At 43.6% G+C, this 24,419-nt stretch overlaps 1 protein-coding gene across 1 annotated transcript in view; it reads right to left on the bottom strand.

Moving 5' to 3' along the window:
- MORN1 (MORN repeat containing 1) overlaps positions 1–22,195 on the bottom strand; it is a 178,143-nt gene extending 155,948 nt beyond the window's left edge. Inside the window, 6 exon segments of the mRNA XM_075906074.2 lie at positions 2,358–2,445; positions 10,656–10,746; positions 12,002–12,112; positions 13,968–14,066; positions 19,571–19,642; positions 21,797–22,195. Of these exon segments, the coding sequence (XP_075762189.2) occupies positions 2,358–2,445; positions 10,656–10,746; positions 12,002–12,112; positions 13,968–14,066; positions 19,571–19,642; positions 21,797–21,905 (570 nt within the window). The 5' untranslated portion in view covers positions 21,906–22,195.
- Between the last annotated feature and the right edge of the window lie 2,224 nt (positions 22,196–24,419).

Raw genomic sequence — 24,419 nt, 5'->3', positions numbered from 1 at the left:
GGGGCTTACCAGGGCAGCTTCTCTCAGGGGGCTATGGCAGTGCTCCCCAGCCAGCAGCTCCTCCAGAGAGGCCAGCAGTTCCTCCTGGGAGGTGAGGGGAATCTGCTTCTGCGTGCTTCTCGGGTTGGGGTTGGGGCTCTGCAGGCCAATCCTGCCCTCCAGCTACCCCCAAGCCTGCAGGCTGTTCGAGGAGTCAGGCTCCAGGGGCTGCCCCTGGCCTTCAACAGCTCTCCTACAGCCTGAAGGCTGCCTAGGGTGAGGGCGAGGCTGGGAGGGGCTGCTCCACATGTCTCTGCTCCAGCACAGGAAGGAGGAAGTGAGGGAAAGAGGAGGCTTCGCTCGTTGCCTCATCCCCAGCAAAATTTCTCAGCTCCTACGAGCTGAGGGATTTTGCTAGGGGGCAGGAACAGCATAGAAAGCCTCCCTGTCCCTCGCCATCACCCAGAGTAATTAGCAGTCAGCATTGTGATGTGCTATGTAGTAAGGGTGCTGGCAAGGTGGACACAGGCTGTATCCAGCGGCTTGGCGGTCCAGATCCGACCCACTAGCTGCCTCTTGCCCACCCCTGGTTCAGGAGGAATTCTTGAACAAACAGACTCACAGATGCACAGACAGACAGACTCACAGACCGACATATTCTGAAATATATACGTATATAAAGAGAGGTTAATGAAAACACTTTGAAGCCTAAGACAATGCTAGAGTACAGCCTTGTCTCTCCAGACACTGGCCATGTAAACCCAGTTTCAGGAAAGTGATTTTTTTTAAACAAATAAAGGTTCTAAATCACATATACACATAAAATTGTCCTGGTTCAGATTCTCAACAGCTCAAAATTAAAATTGGAGACTTTTTTTAGCCTCCAGACATCCTATAATTGCAATAACAAAACTCTATCCCTGATTTATTGTATAATAATACACATCTATACATGATATGATAGCACTTGGTCTTCAGCTTCCTCCTGACAATGCACCTATTTGTGAGTTATTACAAAATAATTCACAACCTGCCATATCTTACTGCTTCATTTACACTGGAAAAATACTCACCTTTCTATGTTGGAATATTGACTTCATAAGCAACTGAATATCTGTTATTATAAAAAGAGATGACCTGGGCATCTTTTAATTTCTTTTAATCAACATTTGTTGCCAGGTTGTCATTTATATTATAAACAAATCCATCAGATTCTAATGGAAAGTCATGTATATATTGGGGACAGAGTCAGACGAGACAAGACTTAATTCTGCCCTGCTGTAATCTTGGTATAAACTGCATTTGTACACTGGGGCCTGATTCTGTTCTCATCTACACTATTGAAAAAAGGAGTAATTCCACTAAAATTAGTAGTGTCTTACAAGTAAGAGAAACAAATGGACCCCATAGCTGAATTTGGTGCCAGATTTGATTCTTCTTCCATCTTCTCCTTCTTTGGTTTAGCAGACAGTGAAACATTTGGCATGCAATCTGTCGGGCCTTTGCAATTCATGCTACACTCCATAAGGACAGAATCCACAGCATTGCAACCACTTGACCTTACCAATATCATATTTGAAATGAATCAAAGAAGTGACTCGGTTCCTTTGGTTTTTTAATTCCTGCAATATACATACTAATGATTGGCGTATAAATATAGAGAACCTGATTCTCCACTGTCTTGAATTGTGTATAACCATTTGCACTTCTGCAAAGTCAGGGAAAATATTACCGGGCATATTTGAGCAAAGAAGTATCAGGTGGTAAGCATTCAACACACACTTTGAGTGCTAGCAATGAAGAATCAGGCCCATTCTAAAACAACACTGTATTAACACTGTTCATGGGTGGCATCTTATAATTCCTTATGTGTCACTATGTTAACTATGACTTTATCTGTTTTCTGTGGATATTCATATGCTCAATGGCTGTGAAGACAAAATGTTATGATATGTTTACATGAATTTTCACAACAAAAGAAAATTATTCGGTTACTCACCCTGTTTATAACATTTTCAGGTGTGCAACCAGGCAGCAGAAGTAATACTGTCTTTAAGGGCCAGCCATACAGAGCAAACAAAGATTTGCAAACATTGCAATAGTCATAAGGAATAATTCCCAAATAAAATATGGCTGAAGTGTATTTAAATAAAAATAGTAGAACAATATCAAATAACTTGAAAATGATAGTCTCACTATTAGATAATTCACGATCAGAAATAGGAGCTAAATTTGTCACATGAACGGATTGCTATGAACAGCATGCCTAGCTCTAGTCATGTAGTTTCTGGACTATTCATTTGAAGCACAATGTAAAATTCTCCTTTGTACTTTCCTAGTTATAGCATTACTACTTCTCGTATGTCCTCATTATATACCTCATATACAGTTCCATCGGCACAGTGTAGTACACCATGACCTTGTCGCTGGTCCTGGATCCAGTCTCCTTCATACTTATCACCATTCCTGAAACAAACAAACAAAAAAAAAAAACATGAAAAAATTGTTGTTTACATGCTTTTTGTGACTTGGTAGATAACTTAAATGTACTATCCTGTAAAACCAGGGCCTACAAACCTGCAGGATAAGCCACTATAAGTAAACAATTGCAAATGATAAGAATGGTCACAGAGAAGTCAGAACGATAATGCCCATAACTTTCACTTCTGGGAAGCAGGCAACCATCTGGAAGTGCTTAATTCAGCCAGCTCCCTACACTGTCCTTGAAACTTTTTCATCTGAGAGACAAAGGCTATATCTAGACTGCAGACTTCTTTCAGAAGAAGCTTTTCCGGAAGAGATCTTCCAAAAAAAACTTCTTCCGAAAGAGAACATCTACACTGCCAAAGTGCATCGAAAAAGCGATCTGCTTTTTTGAAAGATAGCATCCCTTCAGTGTGGATGCGATCTTGCATTTAAGCTGTGATTACTATGGACAGAGTGGCCACCAGAGCACCTGTGCTCTTTCCTCTTCTTTCAAAAGAACTCCCTCTTCCCCATACCCACATGACTTTTTCCAAAAGAGCTCTTTCAGAAAAGGGCTTCCTTGTAGAAAGAGGTTTACTAATGTTGGAAACCCCCGCCCTGTTCTTTTGATTTTTTTCCGAAAGAGCGTAATTTCAGTGTAGACGTAAGTGAAGCTTTTTCGGAAAAAATGGCTGTTTTTCCAAAAAACAAAACAAAACAAAAAAACTCTCTGTAGCGTAGACATACCCCCAATGGATAATACATTGCATGAAATAGTTCTAAATGAGACCCTTCTCTTTATTCCATGTTTAAGTCTGATCATGCACGATACCTTCTGAGAAGTGCTCAAAAACATGGAGCCATTTGTGAGTCAGAGGCACAGGTAAGACACAGCTCACTTGGCAACCAAGGTAAGTCAATAGACAGAGTAGATCAGTATGGCGGGCAGTGGAAATGGCCTGTTAGCAGACTCTAATGATCATAGAATACAAGAACTGGAAGGGACCTTGAGAGATCATCAAGTCCAGTTCCCTGCCCTCACAGCAGGACCAAGCATCATCTAGTTCATCCCTAATAGATGTTTATCTAGCCAGCTCTTAAATATTTCCAATGATGAAGATTCCACAACTTCCCTAGGCAATTTGTTCCTGTGTTTAACCACCTTGACAGTTAGGAAGTTTTTCCTAATGTCCAACCTAAACTTCCTTTGCTGAAATTTAAGCCCATTGCTTCTTGTCCTATCATCAGAGGCCAAGGAGAACTATCTTTTCCCGCCTCCTTGTAATACCTTTTTTGGTACTTGAAAGCTGTTTGTCCAGATCATTTTGAATTATGACCCTAACCTCCAAAGCACTTGCAACCCCTCCCAGCGTGGTACCATATGCAAACTTTATAAGAATACTCTCTATGCCATCATCTAAATCACTGATAAAGATATTGAACAGAACTGGTCCCAAAGCTGACCCAAGGGACCCCACTTGTTATGGCCTTCCAGCATGACTGTGAACTATTTGATACTACTCCTTGAGAACAGTTATCCAGCCAGTTACGCACCCACCTTATAATAGCCCCATCTAGGTTGTATTTCTCTAGTTTATTGATAAGAAGCTCATATGAGACTGTATCAAATGTTTTACTAAAGTCTAGGTATCTCACGTCTACTGCTTCCCCCTTATCTACAAGACTTGTTATCCTGTCAAAGAAATTATCAGACTGGTTTTATGATTTGTTCTTTACAAATCTCTATTAACAAAAGTCCCCTCTAGTTCCCTATTGGATAAGAATGATTGATCAGCTTCTACTATGCTGTCAAGCCCTTTCTAGTATTGTCATTCTTCTTTCATGGTATGCTTACTTATATGTTGATAAGTGATTAGTGGGCACTCGTATCCATGTATAGCCAATATAGGAAGGCGTGCCATGTTCCATGTTAAATTAGGAGTTGCACTCAGAAAAAGAAAAAGTGCAAAGCATAAGTACAGGGCCGGTTTCAAAATCCACTGAAGTCCATGATAAGATTTCCACATTGACCTCTGAGGCTCTGGACATAAATTAAAGCATATACAGTAAAACTCCGATGGTCCGGCATCTGACGGTCCGGCACCATCAGGAACCTGGAAGTGCTCCGGGCAGCCAGACCATTGGGGCTGCTCTGCCCCCAGCTTCCCCAATTCAGCCGCTGCTAAAACTGACCAGCGCTGAATCCAAGAAGCAGGGGGCAGAACAGCTGGAGTGCTGCCGGGTAGGTCCAGTAGCACTGCCCCTCGGGGCTGCGGGACCAACCCAGCAGCACCCCAGCTGTCCCGGATTCAGCCGCTGCTGAAATTGACCAGCGGCTGACTCCAGGAAGCCTGAGACAGAGCTGCTCTGCCCCAGCTTCCTGGAATCAGCCGCTGGTCAATTTCAGCAGCAGCTGACTTGGGTACACCTGGGGCAGAGCAGCTGGGGTGCTGCTGGGTTGGTCCAGTAGCACCGCTCCTCAGTGCTGTGGGACCAACCCAGCAGCCTTCCAGCTGCTCTGCCCCAGGCGTCCTGATTCAGCCGCTGCTGAAATTGACCAGGGCTGACTCCAGAAAGCCCGGGGTAGAGCAGCTCTGCCTCTGGCTTTCTGGAGTCAGCCGCTGATCAGTATCAGCAGTGGCTGACTTGCGGACACCTGGGGCAGAGCAGCTGGGGTGCTGCTGGGTTGGTCCAGTAGCGCCGAGGAGCAGCGCTGCGGGACCAACCCGTCAGCACCACAGCTGCTCTGCCCCAGGCATCCCCAAGAGCAGCTGGGGTGCTGACGGGTTGGTCTCGCGGTGACAAGGGTCGGCGCTACCGGACCAACACAGCAGCACCTCAGCTGCTCTGCTGCAGGCGTCCCAGATTCAGCCGCTGCTGAAACTGACCAGCAGCGGCTGAATCGGGGACTCCTGGGGCAGAGCCGGACTATCAGAAGGGAGGGCTATGAGGAAGTCTGGGGTAGCATCCCCCACCCCATCCCAGACCCCTCATAGCCCCCCATTCTGATAGTCCGGCATATCTGATAATCTGGCACCCCCTGGGTCCTAAAGGTGCCGGATTATCGGAAGTTTACTGTATTTGTTTTGCTGAACTATCTTTTGACTCTGCAGTCAATGGTACATGGAATCTCTGCAACTAAAGCTTCAGGGCTCAGAATTCCAGACATATTCCAGAACAATTTTTTACAAGGCTGACCTTCTTTGTAAATATACTGAATGTAGACTCTCTCATTACATTTGAAAGATGTTTTAATCTAAAAACCAAAAAGATGTTAATTAATGGGAGATCCAGAGCTAATCAAATTAATTCTGGGATGCATTAATAGGAGTGCTGTGAGCAATTCTTTTGCTCTACTCTGTACTGATTTGGCATCAGTTAGAGTATTGTGTCCTGTTCTGGGCACCACATTTAAAGAAAGATGTGGAGAAATTGGAGAAGGTCCAGAGAAGAGCAACAAAAATTATTAAAGAGCTAGAAAACATGACTTCTGAGGGAAGACTGAAAGAACTGGGCTTGTTTAGTTTAGAAAAGAGAAGACTGACGGGGAATATGATAGGAGTTTTCAAGTATCTAAAAGAGTGTTAAAAGGAAGAAGAAGAAAACATATTCTTAATCTCTGAGGATAGGAGAAGAAGCAATGGTCTTAAATTCCTGTCAGGATGATTAAACACTGGAATAAATTGCCTAGGGAGGTTGTGGAATCTCCATCACTGGAGATATTTAAGAACAGGTTGGATAGACACCTGTCAGGGATGATCTAGACAGTGCTTGGTCCTACTGTGAGGGCAGGGGACTGGACTCAGTGACCTCCCATCCAGTTCTAGGATTGTATGATTGACAGAGCTGTGTGTTACTGGCATAGCTAAAGCAGGACCACAGTGAAGTACTGGTGATTTACAAGAAATTATAGCAGCAATGCACATACTATGATTGTCAGCATTTCCTGTAAATTCATCTTTTTAGGAGTTCATTGTATCTTAAGCTTAGGCTCTACAGAGTGAAACACTGCACAGAAAGTATCAGAGGGGTAGCCGTGTTAGTCTGAATCTGCAAAAGCGACGAGGAGTCCTGTGGCACCTTATAGACTAACTGAAGTGTAAGAGCATAAGCTTTCACGGGCAAAGACCCACTTCGTCAGATGCATGCATCTGACGAAGTGGGTCTTTGAAATGAATATGAATTTTCTGTGCAGTAGCGACGAGGAGTCCTGTGGCACCTTATAGACTAACTGAAGTGTAGGAGCATAAGCTTTCGTGGGCAAAGACCCACTTCGTCAGATGCATGCATCTGACGAAGTGGGTCTTTGCCCATGAAAGCTTATGCTCCTACACTTCAGTTAGTCTATAAGGTGCCACAGGACTCCTCGTCGCTACTGCACAGAAAATTCATATTCATTTCACTTATGGCAGATTATGTATTTTTTAAAGAATTCTGTAAAAAATCCATCAGTAGTGCATGTAGACTTGGTAAACATGTCCAAAAGCTGAACACCACAAACAATGGACAAACTATAGACCTCATGCTGAGGAAATCTGTGCAATGCCTCACAAGGAATGAAAAATTTACTTCCAAACCTTGCACAGATTTTCATGGTGTGGAAGCTGCATGATTTTTTTTCTTCTTCTTTGGATCCAAAGATTTTTTTATGTACAATATTCACTAGGACTGAAAGCAATGGCTCCAAAGGGATCAGACAAATGACAGTGTGCTTGAGACAATTTTTAAACCTTCACATTTCCACAGATGTTTTTCTTGCTTTGATTTAATAAAACAACAATAAAATGACATTAAGAATTTGTGGTTTAACAAAAATGTAATAAAATTTAGAATTAGTGGGAAACTTAAAATATTGGAGAAGATGTAGTTACTTGTTATAAGATCCAAACCAAAGAATAATCTTTTATAAATGCAAAATGTGAACAGATAGATATAGGCATACCGGGGTGAGTTTCACATCAACTCACTTTCTCAATTTTTACATAAAAACATAAGAACGGACACAGAGTCAAACCAAAGGTCCATCTAGCCCAGTATCCTGTCTTTTGACAGTGGACAATGCCAGATGTGCCAGAGGGAGTGAACAGAATCAAGTGATCCCTCTCCTATCATACATTTCCAGCCCCTGACAGAGGCTAGGGACACCATTCCTACCCATTCTGGCTAATAAATATTGATTGACCTAACCTCCATGAATTTATCTAGTTCTTTTTTGAACCCTGTTAAAGTCCTGGCCTTCACAACATACTCTGGCAAGGAGTTCCACAGGCTGACTGTATTCTGCATAAAAAAAACCCTTCCTTTTGTTTGTTTTAAACCTGCTATCTGTTACTTTCATTTAGTGACCCCCTAGAGTTCTTATGTTATGGGAACAAATAAATAACTTTTCCTTATTCACTTTCTTCATACCTGTCATGATTTTAAAGAACTCTATCATATCCCCCTCTTAGTTTCCCTTTTCCCTGGTCTTATTAATCTCTCTTCATATGGCAATGGTTCCAAACTCCTAATCATTTTCGTTGCCCTATTCTGAACCTTTTCCAATTCCAATATATCTTTTTTTACACGAGGCGACCACATCTGTACGCAGTATTCAAGGTGTGGGTGTACCACGGTTTTATATAGAGGCAATAAGATATTCTCTGTCTTATTCTCTATCCCTTTTTAAATGATTCCTAACACTGTTTGCTTTTTTGACTGCTGCTGCACCTTGAGTGGATGTTTTTAGAGAACTATCCAAAATGACTTCAAGATCTCTTAAGTGGTTATAGCTAAATTAGTCCCCATCATCTTGTATGTATAGTTGGGATTATTTTTTCCAGGGTGCATTACTTTGCATTTATCAACGTTAAAATTCATTTGCTATTTTGTTGCCCAATCACCTGGTTTTGTGAGATCCTTTTGAAGCACTTCACAGTCTGTATGGTTCTTAACTATCTTGGCAGCTTAGTATCATCTGCAAATTTTGCCACCACACTGTTTACCCCATTCTCCAGATCATTTATAGATAGGTTAAAAAGGATTGGTCGCAGTATGGACCATTGGGGGACACCATTAGTTACCTCTCTCCATTCTGATAACTGATAATTCATTCCTACCCTTTGTTTCCTGTCTTTTAACCAGTTTTCAGTCCATGAGAGGACTTTGTCTCTTATCCCATGACAAGTAACTTTACATATGAGCCTTTGGTGAAGGATCTTGTCAAAGGCTTTCTGGAAATCTAAGTACACGATATCCACTGGATCCTCCATGTCCACCTGCTTGTTGACCCCCTCAAAGAACTCTAGCAGATTAGTAAGGCATGACTTCCCTTTACAGAAACCATGTTGACTTTTTCCCAACAAATTATATTCATCTATGTGTCTGACTATTTTATTTGTACCCATATTTTCAACTAATTTTCCCTGTACTGATATTAGACTTACCTGTCTGTAACTGCCAAGATCACCTCTAGAGCTCTTTTTAAATATTGGCGTCACATTAGCTATCTTCCAGTCATTAGGTACAGAAGCTGATTTAAAGGATAGGTAACAAATCACAGTTGTTAGTTCCACACTTTCACTTTTGAGTTCTTTCAGAACTCTTGGGTGAGTGCTATCTGCTCCCGGTGAATTATTACTGTTAAGTTTATCAATCTGTTCCAAAACTTCCTCTAATGACACCTCAATCTGGGACAATTCCTCAGATTTGTCATCTAAAAAGATCAGCTCAGGCTTGGGAATCTCCCCAACTTTTCAAACAAATACTAAAAAATAGACCTTCAGAGGAGTAGCTGAGTTAGTCTGTACAGGATAAATTTAAAAAACAACAAATAGTCTGGTAGCACTTTAAAGACTAATAAAACATGTAGATGTCATCATGAGTTTTGTTAGTCTTTAAAGTGTTACCATACTACTAAAAATAGAGACATTAGGAAGATGTGTGTGCACGTGTGTGTATGTCATTGTGCTACACTCCTGTTAGATACAGAAAAAGTTATACCTTGTGCACAATTGTAAATTACTGTAATCTGCAGAAGCTCAGCAGGATGAATCCTTTCTAAATATACAAAAATATGGACTTGGTAAATGTTACCTCAGGATATGATATAGATAACAAAATTTCTAGCCACCATGAATTACTGCCACTTGGAACAGCTAGTCCTGGAACCACAAGGGGAGACATAATTCTTGATTTAGTCTTAAGCAGAACACAGGTTCTGGTCCAAGAGCCACTCAGTAGGTATGTCTACACTACAGCACTAATTCAAACTAACTTAATTCGAATTAGTTAATTCGAACTAAGCTTTTTCGAACTAGTGCATCTAGACCTAAAAACTAGTTCGAATTAGCGTTTTGCTCATTTGAACTAGCATGTTCACCCATCTTATTATTTAGACTTCTAGCATTTATGTATAAGCACTTTAAAAATTTGTCATTATTTAACTGTCTGCCATGTCCTGATGTGTTTGAATGGCATTCTTTTTTATTTGACTGTTTCTCATCTGATATTACCCATATTTTATCATCTTCCATCCTCTCCTCCTTATTAGAACATAGAGAATCTCTATTAACAGACTCTTCCCTAAGAGATAGCTCTGTCTGATCCATCTGCTCCTCAACACCTGTCGACTTTCCCCCAGCCCTTAGTTTAAAAACTACTCTACAACCTTTTTAATGTTAAGTGACAGCAATCTGGTTCCATTTGGGCTAAGGTGGAGCCCATCATTTCTGAATAGCCTCCCCCTATCCCAACAGTTTCCCCATTTCTTAATAAATCTAATCACCTCCTCCCTACACCATCGTCTCATCCATGCATTGAGACCCTACAGTTCTGCCTGCCTACCTGGCCCTGCAAATGGAACTGAAAGCATTTCAGAGAATGCTGCCACTGAGGTCCTGGATTTCAATCTCCTTCCTAGCAGTCTAAATTTGGCTTCTAGGACCATTATGTTATCCTTCCAGGACCTACATGTACCACAACTACTGTCTCCTTCTCAGCACTCCACATCTAGAGATCTGCAACCTTCACACCAGGCAGGCAAGTCACCATATGGTTCCTCTGGTCATCACAAAACCAGCTTTCTATGTTTCTAATGATTGAATCCCCCATTATTAACACCTGTCTTTTCATAATTTTTGCATATTTAAGCCCCTAAATATTATTTATACCAACAAGAGCAAACAATTAATACAATAAGATTTAAAAAAAAAAAAAAAAAAAAAACTTACTTGAAGGTCATATTCCCTCCTCCGTGTTTCTTATTATTGTGAAAGGATCCTTGATAAGTTTGTCCCTCCTTGTCAACAAATAACCCATATCCTAAATAACAATAAATAGAAAATCTACAGAAACACACCAACAATCTCTCGAGGAAGGAAATTTCCTTATATGTCCCTGCAATAAAATGTCTTAACTATATTCAAAAACACATATCAACTTCCAAACTGTACAGAAAATATCTACTTCAAGCTCACAGCACACCCAATTGATTTAAGTTTAGCAAAAACAAAACAAAACAAACATAAAAATTAAAAAAAAAATCAAACAGCTTATCTAGATTTTAATTATCCAGTGTTTCCCCAAATTTTGGTGGACTGCAAATCAGGTTGCATATTGTTTTTTTCAGTAACATCCATAATGTGCTAGACGCATAACAACTGAAGTCCCAATCCTACAGAGAGATATAAACACACTTAACTTGATGCATTGAGAGTAATCCCATTAAAATAATCAGAACTACTCACAATGTGAAGTGGTCCTGCCTCAAATACTTGAATATTCTATTGACTCGGTCTTGCAAACCGTTACACTAGTGGGTAGCTTTACTTCAGTGGGATTAATTGCAAGTATAAATGAGACTACTCACATGTGCAATTACTCCTCTGTGCAAATAACTGCATGATTAGGACTTTAGTTATCTCACAAAAAGAACACCACAAATTTTGCAGGAAAATCTATCATATTCTAGCTGAATAAAGATAAGAATGGTCTTACTTCAAATCTCCATCAGTTTGCATTATAGTGATTCTCATCATTCCAGATTTTCACTCTAACAAGCACCAATGACAGTGTGAAAACAGTCAGTGCCAAATTCAGTTGTAGTGTAAGTAGGCTCAATTCAACTCAAATTAAGTCAATGGAGTTGTATTTAATCTGGATTGGCTACCAAAATGAAAAAGTCCCTGGCTAATCTGTTTTCTAACTAAGTTTGCTATGCTTGATGCTCCTGGGGTAGAGGAAGGGAGACAGACAGTGAAGGAATTTGACCTCAATTAGTAAAAAAGGCCTATTTCAGCAAGGTACTGGTACTTAACTATGTGCTTAATGTTAAGTGAACATAATGGAATTTAATGGAACCATTCATATACTTAAAGTCAGGCCTATGCCTTGCTGAATCAGGAATTGTCTATTATTCTGTTTGTGTAATGCCTAGCACACCAGGACTCCATTCTTGGTTGACTCGTAGGCACTGCTGTCATAAATATGATGACTAATAATAATAATAATAATAATCAGGACTTCAGTTACTTCGGAGTGAATTTTAATCAAAGTTTCCTCTCTGACTTTAACTTACCTGCTCTCATTCCACAGGAGAACTCCCCTTCATATTTCTCACCATCTTTGTACTGCATTACTCCATGTCCATGCAGCTCTCCAGACACAAACTGACCTGAATAAGTGTTTCCTTAAAGCAAATATATGATAAAGTGGAAAAAAGAATTCATAGCCCTGTCAAATGTGATTTAATATTTTTTAAGTCTAAGGTGTGCTAAGAAAGCAAGCATACCACTGACCCTCACTTACAGAGCAGTAGTAGAAGATATCTTAAAAGTCATAAAGTGAATAATTAATAATGGCTTTTTATTATCAGTACAGTCAAGTGAAGAAAAAGCCTGTTCATTAAGTCTTCATCTTAAAACTAATGAATCATAATCCATATTCCTTCAGGTCTTTAAAACTGAGGCATCTTAAAAATTGCAGTAACTTGTTAAAAAGATTCATAATATGTTCTTTTATGGTTAAGAAACCAATAAAAAGTACTTTAATTTCATAGTCAACTTAACAGCTTTTTGATGACATCTAGTCATTCAAATCTGTATGAAACCTGGGAAATCAAGAGCGTGGTACTAAAAATATAGTACTGTACAGAGAATGTGTCTGTGCCTATACTATCTCAGAAGAATTATATTCTTCTGTCAAGTATTTACCCAATATATCCATAAAATAGAAAGATTACATCAGCTTCACCCCATAACTCCTCCCTGGGAGCCACCAGAGATGGCCTATCACAAGGTCTGGGAGTAGACAGAAAGTGGCCACCCTCCGGTCAAAAAGGAAGCAGAGGTAAGGACTTACAATACCTTCCCAGAGTTTCTCTTGGGGCAGCACAATTACATGATGCCTCGCATTTAGGTTGAACTTAAATCATTTTTCAAGAACTACTCCTTACCCAAGAGTTTCTCTCTATTCAAGAAAGGAAAAGGGAGAGATCTGTCATCTGGGGTGTAGGTTCAGGGATACATTCATGTGTGAGAACATGCACAAGATCTGTTAGCTAATCATGGAGTGATTAGTCCTTTATTTTATTACAGGACCGGGGCTGAAGGAGTTTGATGCAGGGATCTGACTATGTGGAAATCCTTCTAGGACAAAAATCCTTATTGTCAAAGGTAAGAGACATGCTTCTTACACCATTACTCTCACCCACCACTATATACACATTGCTTGGAGTTAACCAAAAGTCTACATAATCTATTATATATTTGAGAGAGAGTGTGTTTGAGAACTCCTCATAACCTCATAAAATGGCAAGAGCTAGGACCACAACATTTGGTATGCAGCTTCCTCTTATCATAACTTACACCAAGGACAGGGTTTGGTTGTGCCAGGACAATGGGATGTGCTTGGAATGTGATTGTTTCTCATAAAATGGAAAGGGAGGGCACTGCTAGCAAGGAAAGTTATACTGTATAATGACCATAGAGGGACAGCAGGGGCCAGAGATAGGGATCCAAACAGCCCATTGGAGCAGCAGAGGACAGGGGTAGAGAAAGGGACAGATACCTTTCAAAGAGTTTGTTTGTGTGTCTGTCTGTCCCCCAGCCTGGGGACATACACCCCCCTCTCCTGGCTGTACTTGCTACAGCTGTAGCAGCCAAGGACAGGTGCTTTTCATCTAGCCCCAAGCTGCTGTGGTGGGAGAGGGCTGGGGTTGTCCTCTCTCACCAGGGCAACCTGCATACTGAACCCCTTACTCCCAGCCCCACCCCCCAAGGAATGCTTTATATGAAGAAAAACAAAACTAATTTGAGTTAAGGATGCGAGCAACACCTGAAAAATCTTCTAGTCCTCTAAAAAACAACAAACACATAAAAACCTGAAAAGTAGGCTTTACAATGGAAACTTGGAAAAACTCTTGTATGGAGCAATGTAAGCTAACAACTTACAACACAATAAATATAGAGAACGGAGTACATAACTATCCTTGTAAAAATTGTATTGTATTAAAAATATGGTGTGTTTCACGGAAAAGAACTAACCTGTAGATGCCCAGTATCGTAATCCATTTCCCATAATTTCTCCATCTACAAATTCGCCTTCATAATAACTTCCATCCTTAAATAACAGCTTACCATGACCTAGGAAACAATATATTCATTGAAATACTTTCTGAGTAATAAAAAAGAATTATTATAATAATCTCAGAGAAACATCTAATACAGGTTGCACCTCCCTGGTCCTGAACAAGGGATTCTGCCAGACGAGAAGTCATTTGCCCAGCTTTACTCCCAGCCCCAGCAGCTGCCCCCAGCCCTGCCTCCACCCCCACATCCATCCCTGGCCGGGCTCCTGGCCGCCGGCCCCAGTTGGGCTGTCAGCCTCGCTATCACCAGCCCTTGCTGGGCTCCCAGCCATCAGGACTGTGCCGGCTGCTAGCCCCACTGCCATCGGCCCCAGCTAGGCTTCTGGTCACTGGCACTACTCAGGCTGCTGGCTCTGCTGCCACTGACCCCCACTGGATTTCTGGCTGCTGACCCCACTCAGGCTTTCCACTCTGGTTGGGCTGCTGGCCCCACTGCTGCAGGCCTAGGTAGGCCACTGACCTTGATCAGGCTGCCTGCGCTGCTTGGGCTGCTGTCTCCAGCTGGGCTCCCAGCCGCTAGGCCACTGACCCTGCTCAGGCTGCCCATGCTGCTGGGCCTGCTCTCGCCAGCCCCACTCCAGCTGCACGAGGAGTAACGGTGGTTCGGAATAGGAATCCTAGTCCGAACTACCTAGTTCGAGCCCCGTGTAGCCGTGCTACACGGGGTTCGAACAAGCGGGGATTTAAAAATTGCGGCTCCCCGCTTATGCAAATGAAGCCCGGGAAATTCAAATCCCGGGCTTCATTTGCAAGTGCGGTATGCCTACATTACCCTCCTAGTTCGAACTAGCGGGGTAGTGTAGACATACTCTATGATTGAAAATTGGTATAGAAGAGTACAACTTACTCAAAGGACAGGGAGAGAAAAAAGGGAGGAGGTATTGCTTTATATGTTAAAAATGTACATGCTTGGACAGAGATTGAGATGGAAATAAGATAAATACTTGTTAAAAGCCTCTGGTTAAGAATAAAAGGGCTAAAAAATACAGCTGGTGTCATGATGGGGTCTACTACAGATTGCCTAGTGGTGGAACCAACAAAAATCATCCAAAAAACAGGACTTGGTGGTGATGGGGGATTTCAACTACCTGCACATGTGCTGCGAAAATAACACAGCAGGCCAGAGATTTTCCAACAAGTTCTTGGAATGTACTGGAGACTATTTTTAATTGCAGAAGGTAGAGAAAGCTACTGGGGAAAGACTTTATTAGATTTGATTTTGACAAATAGGGATAGATATGTTGAGAATTTGAAAATGGAAGGCAGTTTGAGTGAAAGTGATCATAAAATAGAAGAATTCATGACTAAGAAATGGCAGGAGGGAGAACGGCAAATGAAGACAATGGATTTCTAGAAGGCACACTTAAACTCAGGGAACTGGTTGGTAAAAGCCCATTAAAAGCAAGTTGAAAGGAGAAAACAATTTAAGAGTAGCTGGCTGTTGCACTCTAATGGAGGACAGATATGCAGGGCACTGGATAAAGTGTTCTGTTCTGTGAATAAACTCCCAAAGTCTGCTGCCCTGTAATTAAGGCAGACAGATACCTGAGGCTAATTAATAGCTGGCCTGAAGGAGCAGGCTAATCAGGCACCTGCTACCAATTAAAGTCTGGAGTGATGCTTTAAAAGGGATTTTCCAAGTAAGGCAGGGGGAAGAAGAAAAGGGATGGACTGAGAGGAGACAATGTGTTTGTGAAGAAGCTGATATAGGAGACATTCAGTCGGGCTACATCTACACCAAGTTTTTTGCACAAAAACAGCTGGTTTTGCGCAAAAACCTGCAGAGCATCCACACCTCAAATGAGCTCTTGCGCAATTAAACGGGCAGTTAAACGGCAGAAGAGAGGGCTTTTTCCGCCATAGGTAAACCTCCTTTTCTGAGGCATAACTGCTTTTAGCGCTACAGCTATTGTACAAGAAGGCAAATGTGGATGCTCCAGAGGGGAAACCCCTATGGGAAAAAGCACAGGTGCTCTGCCATTTACAGAATGTCCATCAATCAGAGCTTTCTTGCACATGGCTTTTGCGATGTGCTTTGAGGTATGGACGTGCTCTTGTGCAAAAAGTTTTTGTGCAAAAGGCTTCTTGCACAAGAAGCATGTAGTGTAGTCATAGCCTCAGGTACCAGAGAAAAGGCACTAGAGAAGTCGTTCTCAAAGTGCAGTCTGCGGATCACTAGTGGTCTGTGGCTTGATTCCGCTCTCCATTCATCTCCCATGAGGTGGGGAGCATGTGCTGTCTCTCCACTGTGTGGGAGTGGAAGGAGGGCTGAGCCCCCCCACTCCTCCTGGCGGAATGGCAGCAAGGCTTTCCCTGCTGCAGTCATTGACTGGTGCTACCTGGGCAGCAGTCTCAATGGGGGATGCAGCAGCCCATGCACTGCTGCCAGGAGCCCTCTAGTGCCGCCACAGCCTGGCCCCCAACCCTGCCTGTGGGGAGCCAGCTGTTAGACAGGAGATCAGCATCCTCCTCCCCGTGCTGTGCCATGCCACCTACCTGCAGGCCCTGCTGTGTCCAGGTACTGCCTGAGGGAGGTGCTGTAACGGTCACTGGAGAAGCCCTGGAAGTGGCAAGGATGCCACCATTTTGCTGCCTGGAGGCCTTTCCCCTGAGGGACCTGCCCATCCTGCCTTCTGCTCAGTGATGCAGGCAGCTACATGCCTGAGGTGGGGAGGGCTGCATGTAGGGCAGCTGTGCAGAGCAGGGCTCCTCCAGAAGCCATGGGGGGGGGGCTGCCTGTCTTCCCAAGGAGATCTGGGGGTGCTACCAGAAGGAACAGGGTTACTTGGGGACTTTGTCCCCAACCTTCACCCCACACCGAAGAGCTGGTGTAAACCAAGAAATGCTGCTTTATTGTGTTGTGCCCAGTGCACCCCACCCCATGGTTTGCTCTGTACCACCATGAAAAACTCTCAGGATTTCCTGTTCTGACACAGTACCACTTGGGTTGCCATAAACACAAAGCAAGTGCAGAGGACAACAGAGGAGCCCCCCTCGCACCCCAGCGCTGAAATGGGTAGCAATTCTAAACATTTGGTCTTCTGTTTAGAAACAATAGTCTGTGACTATGTCTACACTGGTGGCTTCTTGCGCAATAACAGCTGTTCTTGCGCAAAAACTTGCTGGGTGTCTATACTGCACACACATTCTTGAGCAAGTAAATTTACAGTCTAGTGTCAGAAAACAGGGCTTCTTCCGGAAGAGTTATTCCTCTCCCCACGAGAAATAAGCCCTCTTGTGCAAGAGCTCTTGTGCAAGAGGGCAGTGTAGACAGGCACCATAAATTTCTTGCGCAAGAAACCCCTATGGCTAAAATGGCCATCAGAGCTTTCTTGCGCAAGAGAGCATCCACACTGCCATAGATGCTCTTGCGCAAAAGCACATGCCAGTGTAGACACGCTCTTGTGGAAGACTTTTTGTGCAAGAACTCTTCCGCGAAACAGTTCTTGCTCAAGAAGCTGCCAGTGTAGACGTAGCCTATAGGATTGTGCTACTTCTGGTCACAATATATTACAGGAATAATTCCTGCTACCGATAGCACAGTCTTACAAGGGAGCAGCTCTCTACAAACCAGCAGCCAATGGGAGCAATGGAAGTGCGAAGTCAGATAAGCATCCCCACTCATGTCCAGACCCCAATCCCTCTTCCCCCACCAAGACCCTGCACCCTCCCTTGCGCCTGCCCTCTCCCTCCTAGCCAGATACCCTACCCCAAACCCCTCCTGCACCCTCCTTTGGTCCTGCATCTCCCCCTTGGCCAGGCACATACCCCCACCCTGCTCTCGCATCCACCATTGCTCCTGCACCCCCTGTCCTGGCCACAAACTGCATCTTCCCTTGCTCTTGCTCCTTCCCCCCAGCCAGACACTTTACTCCCAGCCTGCTTCTGCATCACGACTCCCGCACTGATCCTGCACCCCCCATCCCTATCCCACTTGCTGGTAGCCCTGTCCTGCACACTGAACCCCTCATTTTTGTTCTCACCCCAGAGCTTATAGGGGTTCACAAAATCCACTATCTCCAGAATCCCAGAAAAGTAAATCTGGCCTATGGAAAGCCCTGAACCTCAATCTTTCCCTCAGCAATAGGGCTAAAGCACCAGAGGAGTGAGGTGTCTCAGTTAGGGTCCATCAGTGAGGCTTGGGGTTTTTTTTTTTGGAGGAGTGTGTTTTTTTTGTTTTTGTTTCGTTTTTGTTTCTTGATTCTCACTTGTATGGTCCCCAACTAATTTTTCTGTGGATCTGTGGCCCCTGACCCAAAAACGGTTCCCCACCCCTACCATAAATAAAGAAAACATTGAAATCTTTTATGTTGGACATAAATTACTTTATTTTACTTTATTTAAAATGAAGTCTGAAACTAATGAGAGTTTAAATGCTTAATCTGTTTAATAATTTAAATTAAACCATTTGCCCTAGTTGCAGCACTAGTAAAATGGCTGGGGCATACTGTAATTATGTAGTTAACAGTGAGTTTCCATTAGCAACTGGCAGTCCATGGAAAGATTTGCATTATGCCAGACAATCCAGAGGCGAAAAAGTTTGAGAACCACTGCCCTAGGGGGAGCAGCCCAGGGAAAAGGCTATTGTCTTGGAGCTAGAGTGAAAACCTGAGCAGCTGCCACTGCCTAGGGTCCCTGGGCAGGAACCTAGAATAGTAGGTGGGCCTGGGTTCCCCAACCTCCCTGCACCAACCTCCCCACACCACAGAAATAACTAGTTCTGGGAAAAGGAGGTCCAGGACTACGGAGGGATCTCCCTTTCCCCATTCATTGACTTCGTCAATGATGAAAATAGCTCAATAAGCTGTAACCCCGACCTACAGAAAAACACAAGAGGCAGCATATAGAGTTACAGCAAGCCTCTGAGGCATATAATAACCACGTAAGGAGCGTAGGCCCCATGGGACACAGCCAGAACTTGGCCACAATATGCATATAACATAACTGAGATACATGAGCCATCTTGCATAAAGACAGACATCACTGGAAAGGTTATGATTTACTGAATGATTAAAAAAGATACATGCATACAAATGGAATATACCTGAAGTTACCTGTGTATCTGTATTTCATATTTGATGTTTTGGATCACTCTCACTGCTAATACTTTGGGAACTACTATGGAAAAGATAGACCGCGCCAATGGCCCACAGCTAGAGGTGGGGAACCATTTTGGTGTAGGGGGCTGCTGACCCACAGAAAAATCAGTTGGGGGCCGCATTCAAGTGAGAATCAAAAATAAACAACTAAACCCTCACTGACATGGCTCCCAACTGAGAAGGAGAAAGACAGTCCCTGCATTCTCCATGCACAATAGGATTTTACTGAAATAATGTCTGGGATGAGAAATTTAGTTGTAATCAGTTTCTTTAGTGACTATAGATTAGAATGCTTCAGTGCATAACAGTGTTTCTACAGATATTTTACAAACTAAAAAAAGTTAGATAAATGAAATAAAGTGTCCGTTCAATGTTTATGAATAAAACAAATTCCCCTTACCATGTTTTCTTCCCTGTTTCCATTCTCCTTCATACTGAAAAAAAGAATTAGGATAAACATACAGCCCAAATCCTGAAAAACAAGATAAATACAGTATTAGGTAAAAGGATGAGATTTCTGGAACTAGCTCAATAATCAAAAGTCCTATTTGAATGCTGAAAAGACTGGTAACAGAAAAGCAACAATCATTTTCTGTAGATTTTTATACACATCTGCATAGAATTGTTTGTCTTGAACCATTAAATAACATTTATGCCAAATATAAGCATAGGGGTTTAGTATTTACATACACATCTTATAAACATGAGCATCTGGATCTACATCGGTTAACTTATTAAAACCCTTTAGAACAGGGGTGGGCAAAAGCCTTTCAGTGGGCTGCATCCAGCCCACCTAGCTCTTTTATCTGGCCCATGAGGCAGTTCCTGGCCATGCTCACTAACACAATGCCTAAGAGCCGGGACGCACAAGCCCTTTCAACTGCTTCGATTTAAAGGGCTTGCGCCTTCCCAGTGGCTGTCAGGCAACAGGCATGGGGAAGGCATGAGCCTTTTAAATAGAAGTAATTGAAAGGGCCTGCACATCCCCAGCTCCCAGACAACACACTAGCAGCGAGGCCAGGAGCAGCAAGCCCTTTAAAATAGCAGGAGTTGAAAGGGCTTGCAGTTCCTGCCCCCCATTAATGTGGTGCCTGGGAGCTGCAGGTGAGGCATGAGCCCTTTTAACTTCTGCTATTTATAGGCCATGCCCCTTGCACCCAAGCCCCCACACCTTCCACACAAGATCCCACCCCTTCTGGGCAGCCCATGACCACTTCAAAAATTATTGTCCACCCCTGCTTTAGAGCATATCAACTCCACCTACATCTAAATATTACTTGGCATGTCATAACTTGTATAAATCAAGAATAAACACACATAAAATGAAACAATTGCTGTAAGGGGAAAACTTTTTTTGAATTGTGTTTAAAATAGCTTAAATGCCAGAAAAAGGGCACACTCCTTTATTTTAGCAAGAAACAAGTTATCCTACTTGTACTGTGTTTTAAACCTATACTTTCAAAGTGTTCTCCGGAAAAACAGCCCCAGTGGGTAGAATCTAAGTATGATAGATAGCGGGCAGCTAGTGTGCTCCGACCCCACTCCCAGGGAGCCCCCTGCCACTCCACGCTTCTATATCGTCTGTATCAGAGGCAGCAGTGCAGGGTGCCAGGCAGGAGCCAGTCCACAAGGGGAGTCAGTTTAAAAACCAGCTCCCTTTGTGGACCAACTGCCTGCTGCTCCCTCTGATACAGAGGCAGCAGCACAGGGTGGCAGCAGCCCCTGTCCCCAGGGACTTTCTCCATGCCCCAGATAGACTCCCCATGCCTCATTGCTTGGACCCCCCACGAACAGGTGCTACTGCCCTGAAGTAGCCTCTGTCTGTGGCGGCCCAGCCTGGCTCACCATGGACAGAGGCTGCTCTGCATCCCACTGAGCAGCCTCTGTCTCCAGGGAGCTCAGACCCCCCGTGGGCAGGGGCTGCTGCCACAAAACAGCCTCTGTCCACAGGGAGTCAGGGCCCACCATGAGCAGAGGCTGCTTTCTGCAACCTCCCCTGCCCCTGCCTCTAATAGAGGCAGCGGGTGGGTGTGTGGGGGGTGGGAGCAAGGCAGCACCGCAAAGCCAGTGCAGAGTGGGGGGAGCCTGGCTTCTAAGCCGGCTCCTGCTCCCTGTCCCGCTGCCTCTGATACAGCAGGGGCGCCAGGGGCTCCCTGGGGAGGGGGGGGGATGCACGTAGTCGACTGGCCCAGGCTTCCTGGTGACTCACCTAACGCACTAAGACATCCCTCGTGGGGCGGGACCGTGGAGCACGGTGAGTGCTCGTGCTCGAGGCTCGTTCAGTCCCTTCCCCTGCCCAGTGTCCCCTTTCTCCGGGCTCAGCGCCGTTGCCCCCTGAAGCTGTTCCCCTCCAGAAATGAGAGCGGGGCCGATTCTGGGCTCGGGAGACGGTGACCGCTCCGCCCCCTCAGAGAACAGACCCCCCCCCCGCCAGTAGCTTTCCCCATGGCCCAGACAGACTCCCCCCCCAGTGTCCAGACGGACAGAACCGCCCCCAGCTCGCCTCCTCCCGGGTGCCCAGACGGGTGCCCAGACAGACTCCCAGACGCCCGGCCCCGCCTTCGCGGCGCGCTCCCCTCAGGCGCCCCAGAGAGACCGCCCCTCCCCCGCAGAGCGCGGCCCTCACCTTCCCGCCGCTCCGCCTTCGCCGCCCCTAAGTAGCGGCCGGGCCCGGGGGCCGCCATTCCCCTCCGAGCAGCGACGCTAGACCATGGCAACCGCATCCCACCGCTCATTGGCTCCCCGGTAGCTAGGGGCGGGGCGGGGCGGGGCTGATTTCCTCCCCTCCCCTCCCCGGAAGACTGGTGGTGTCTCTACAGCTGCGTGAGTTGGCTGAGAGCAGCGCTGCCCCCGCTATGAGTATGCAAAGGATGCAGCCCGGCCGCGCCTGGAGAGCCCCCTGGGGAGAGTGCAGGCCCCAAATAACGACATACAGGGTCCCTGCCCCCCGAAGAGTTCATAATCTGAGGACCACCCAGCCCCTGCAAGCTTGTGCACAGGTGGCACCTGAGTGTCTGTCTGGCTTCAGCGGCTTTCCACGTGGGAACAGGAGTAGGTGGCAGAATCAATGAAGCCCAGATAGGGCAGTGGGGAGGTCCCCCTAAGTACAACGAAAGTGAACCGTTATTAGCTACTATGGACATACGTGGTGACAGTGCCAAAGCATTCAGAAATCGTGAGTCAAAGGAGGAAAAAAATCTCTGTGAAAGCCATGAAATGTAATAAATATATATTGGTTCTTTTTATTTGCCCTCTGGTTTTGGAGGCTTTGTTTAGGGGAATAGATTGTTGAAAGAAAAACAAAATATCTAATCTAATTAGACAAACACCGGGGTTGAAAACTTACTTTTTTAAAATGCAAAATAAGGTTGTCCTATAGTCTCATGACTCAAGGGGGAGGCTTCAACAAATCACAACTTTAAGCAAAATACCAAATATCAACATTATAAAACTGCATCTCCTACAATAGGCCAATTTCAATCACAGAGGTTTGACTATTTTTAATGTGGATTTTAATAGTAGGAGCTTCATATTCTGATTCCTGCATTTAGTTGAAAACATAAAACATGTTTTTGTGGGGGGGCTTTTACAAGCCCTAAGTGAAAGCAGAAGGCAAATCCTTACCCCCAACAGTGGCAATTAGAAAAGAGAAATTTGAATTGGATTTCCTCAAATCCATTTCTAGCTGTGCTATTGATTTATTATGTGGTCTTGGAGAATCACTTTCCCTTTCCCCATCTGTATAATTATGATTTATTATTTGTATTACAATAGTAGCACAGAGCCTCTTACAAACCTCTTTGTCCTTGGTGTACTGGACCTGATAATGCTTAGCTACTTCACAGGTATTGTGAGGATATAAACCTTGTAAAATATTTCAAGATTCTTTGAAGAAAAGTGCTTTGCATGTTTAAAGTTATGATGAGCATATAGTGGTGCAACATGCAAGCAAGCCATTATTAATTGTTCTAACATATGAAGGAAAATATTTTGGAAATTAATTTAGAAAATCACATTTCATCAGAGAGCACTGGATGAGGGATTGAAGGGAAATTCTCAGCCTAGGAAAGCAAAAATGGTAGCGAGGGTGCATATTGCAATAAGACACTTAGGAGATCTTTCAAATACAGTATGATGAATTTTAAGCCACTTAACTTTTTATAAATATTTTAACATATCTATGTGAATTAAAAAGTTTACTATAAAATCTGATATATTTTTGTAGTTTACTTTTGAGGTGAAACAAAAATCTTGCTAGAATCCAGAGACTGTATCAGCAAAACTGTACTTGAGTGACTTTTTGGACATTGAGTATTTGAGAAGAAACATGAAAGAATCCCCTTAGCCACAAAGTGACGAACATTTTGAATTAAGCATCCTCCAAAACTAGCCAGTAAGAAAGGAGTTTTCTTCAATCTTTCTAGGTGTCATTGATGTCAGAGATATAAAGCCAATGAAAGAATGGTAGTTATGTCTGAAGAAAAGTATTTTTATATATATTCTTGTCTAATAAATATCTATACTATAAATATTCTTATCTAATAAATACCTAAGGTGTTGGAACTAATCACTCTATTTTTCCTTTAAAATGGCAAATTTATAGTGGTTTTATTTCAAGCTCAAAAATGTATCATACACTGTAGTGATATCAATATTTCCGTTCAAGAGCCACATTCAAATAGACATTTTCATAAGGTTACAGTAGAACTTCTTAGTGTAGTATTACTCCAAGAAGTGATGATATACAATTTTTCATTTCCTTGTGCAGTTCTGATTTCTGCAGACTGAATCAGAGCCACTTACTTCAGTGACAGCAGTATTTTTTTCTTTTATTAGCCTTGCAAAGATAAAGCAGCTATGGGAGAGGAAGCTGGATTCTATTCAGTCTACTGTCTTACCCACAGAATTATTAACTGGGGCCCTGACATTAAAACTTATTTCATACAGGGGAACCCTTGCACTGCACAAAGCCAGCTGCAGGATCTAGATCTAAACTGCAATGGTGTAGGGGAGTCTAGACGGCCCTGCCTTGACCAAAACAACATCTGCATTGTCAGGCCCTGTCCTGGCATTGTCCAAAGTACGGATCTTTAACAAAGCAGAACCTAGACCTGTCTCAAGTCTGGTGTGCGTAAGCACGCAGGTAAGATTGGGGGAGCTTTGAGAGGCAGGAATGTTTTGCACAGTCATGCAGATACTACAAGGCACCACGAGACTATGTCAAGAAGACCAGAAACAACCTGGTACTG

The sequence above is a fragment of the Pelodiscus sinensis genome, chromosome 24 (assembly GCF_052426305.1).
Source record: "Pelodiscus sinensis isolate ZL-2025 chromosome 24, ASM5242630v1, whole genome shotgun sequence".
In the NCBI taxonomy this organism is placed as follows: Eukaryota; Metazoa; Chordata; order Testudines; family Trionychidae; genus Pelodiscus; species Pelodiscus sinensis.
This window is presented reverse-complemented; position numbering and strand designations above follow the sequence as displayed.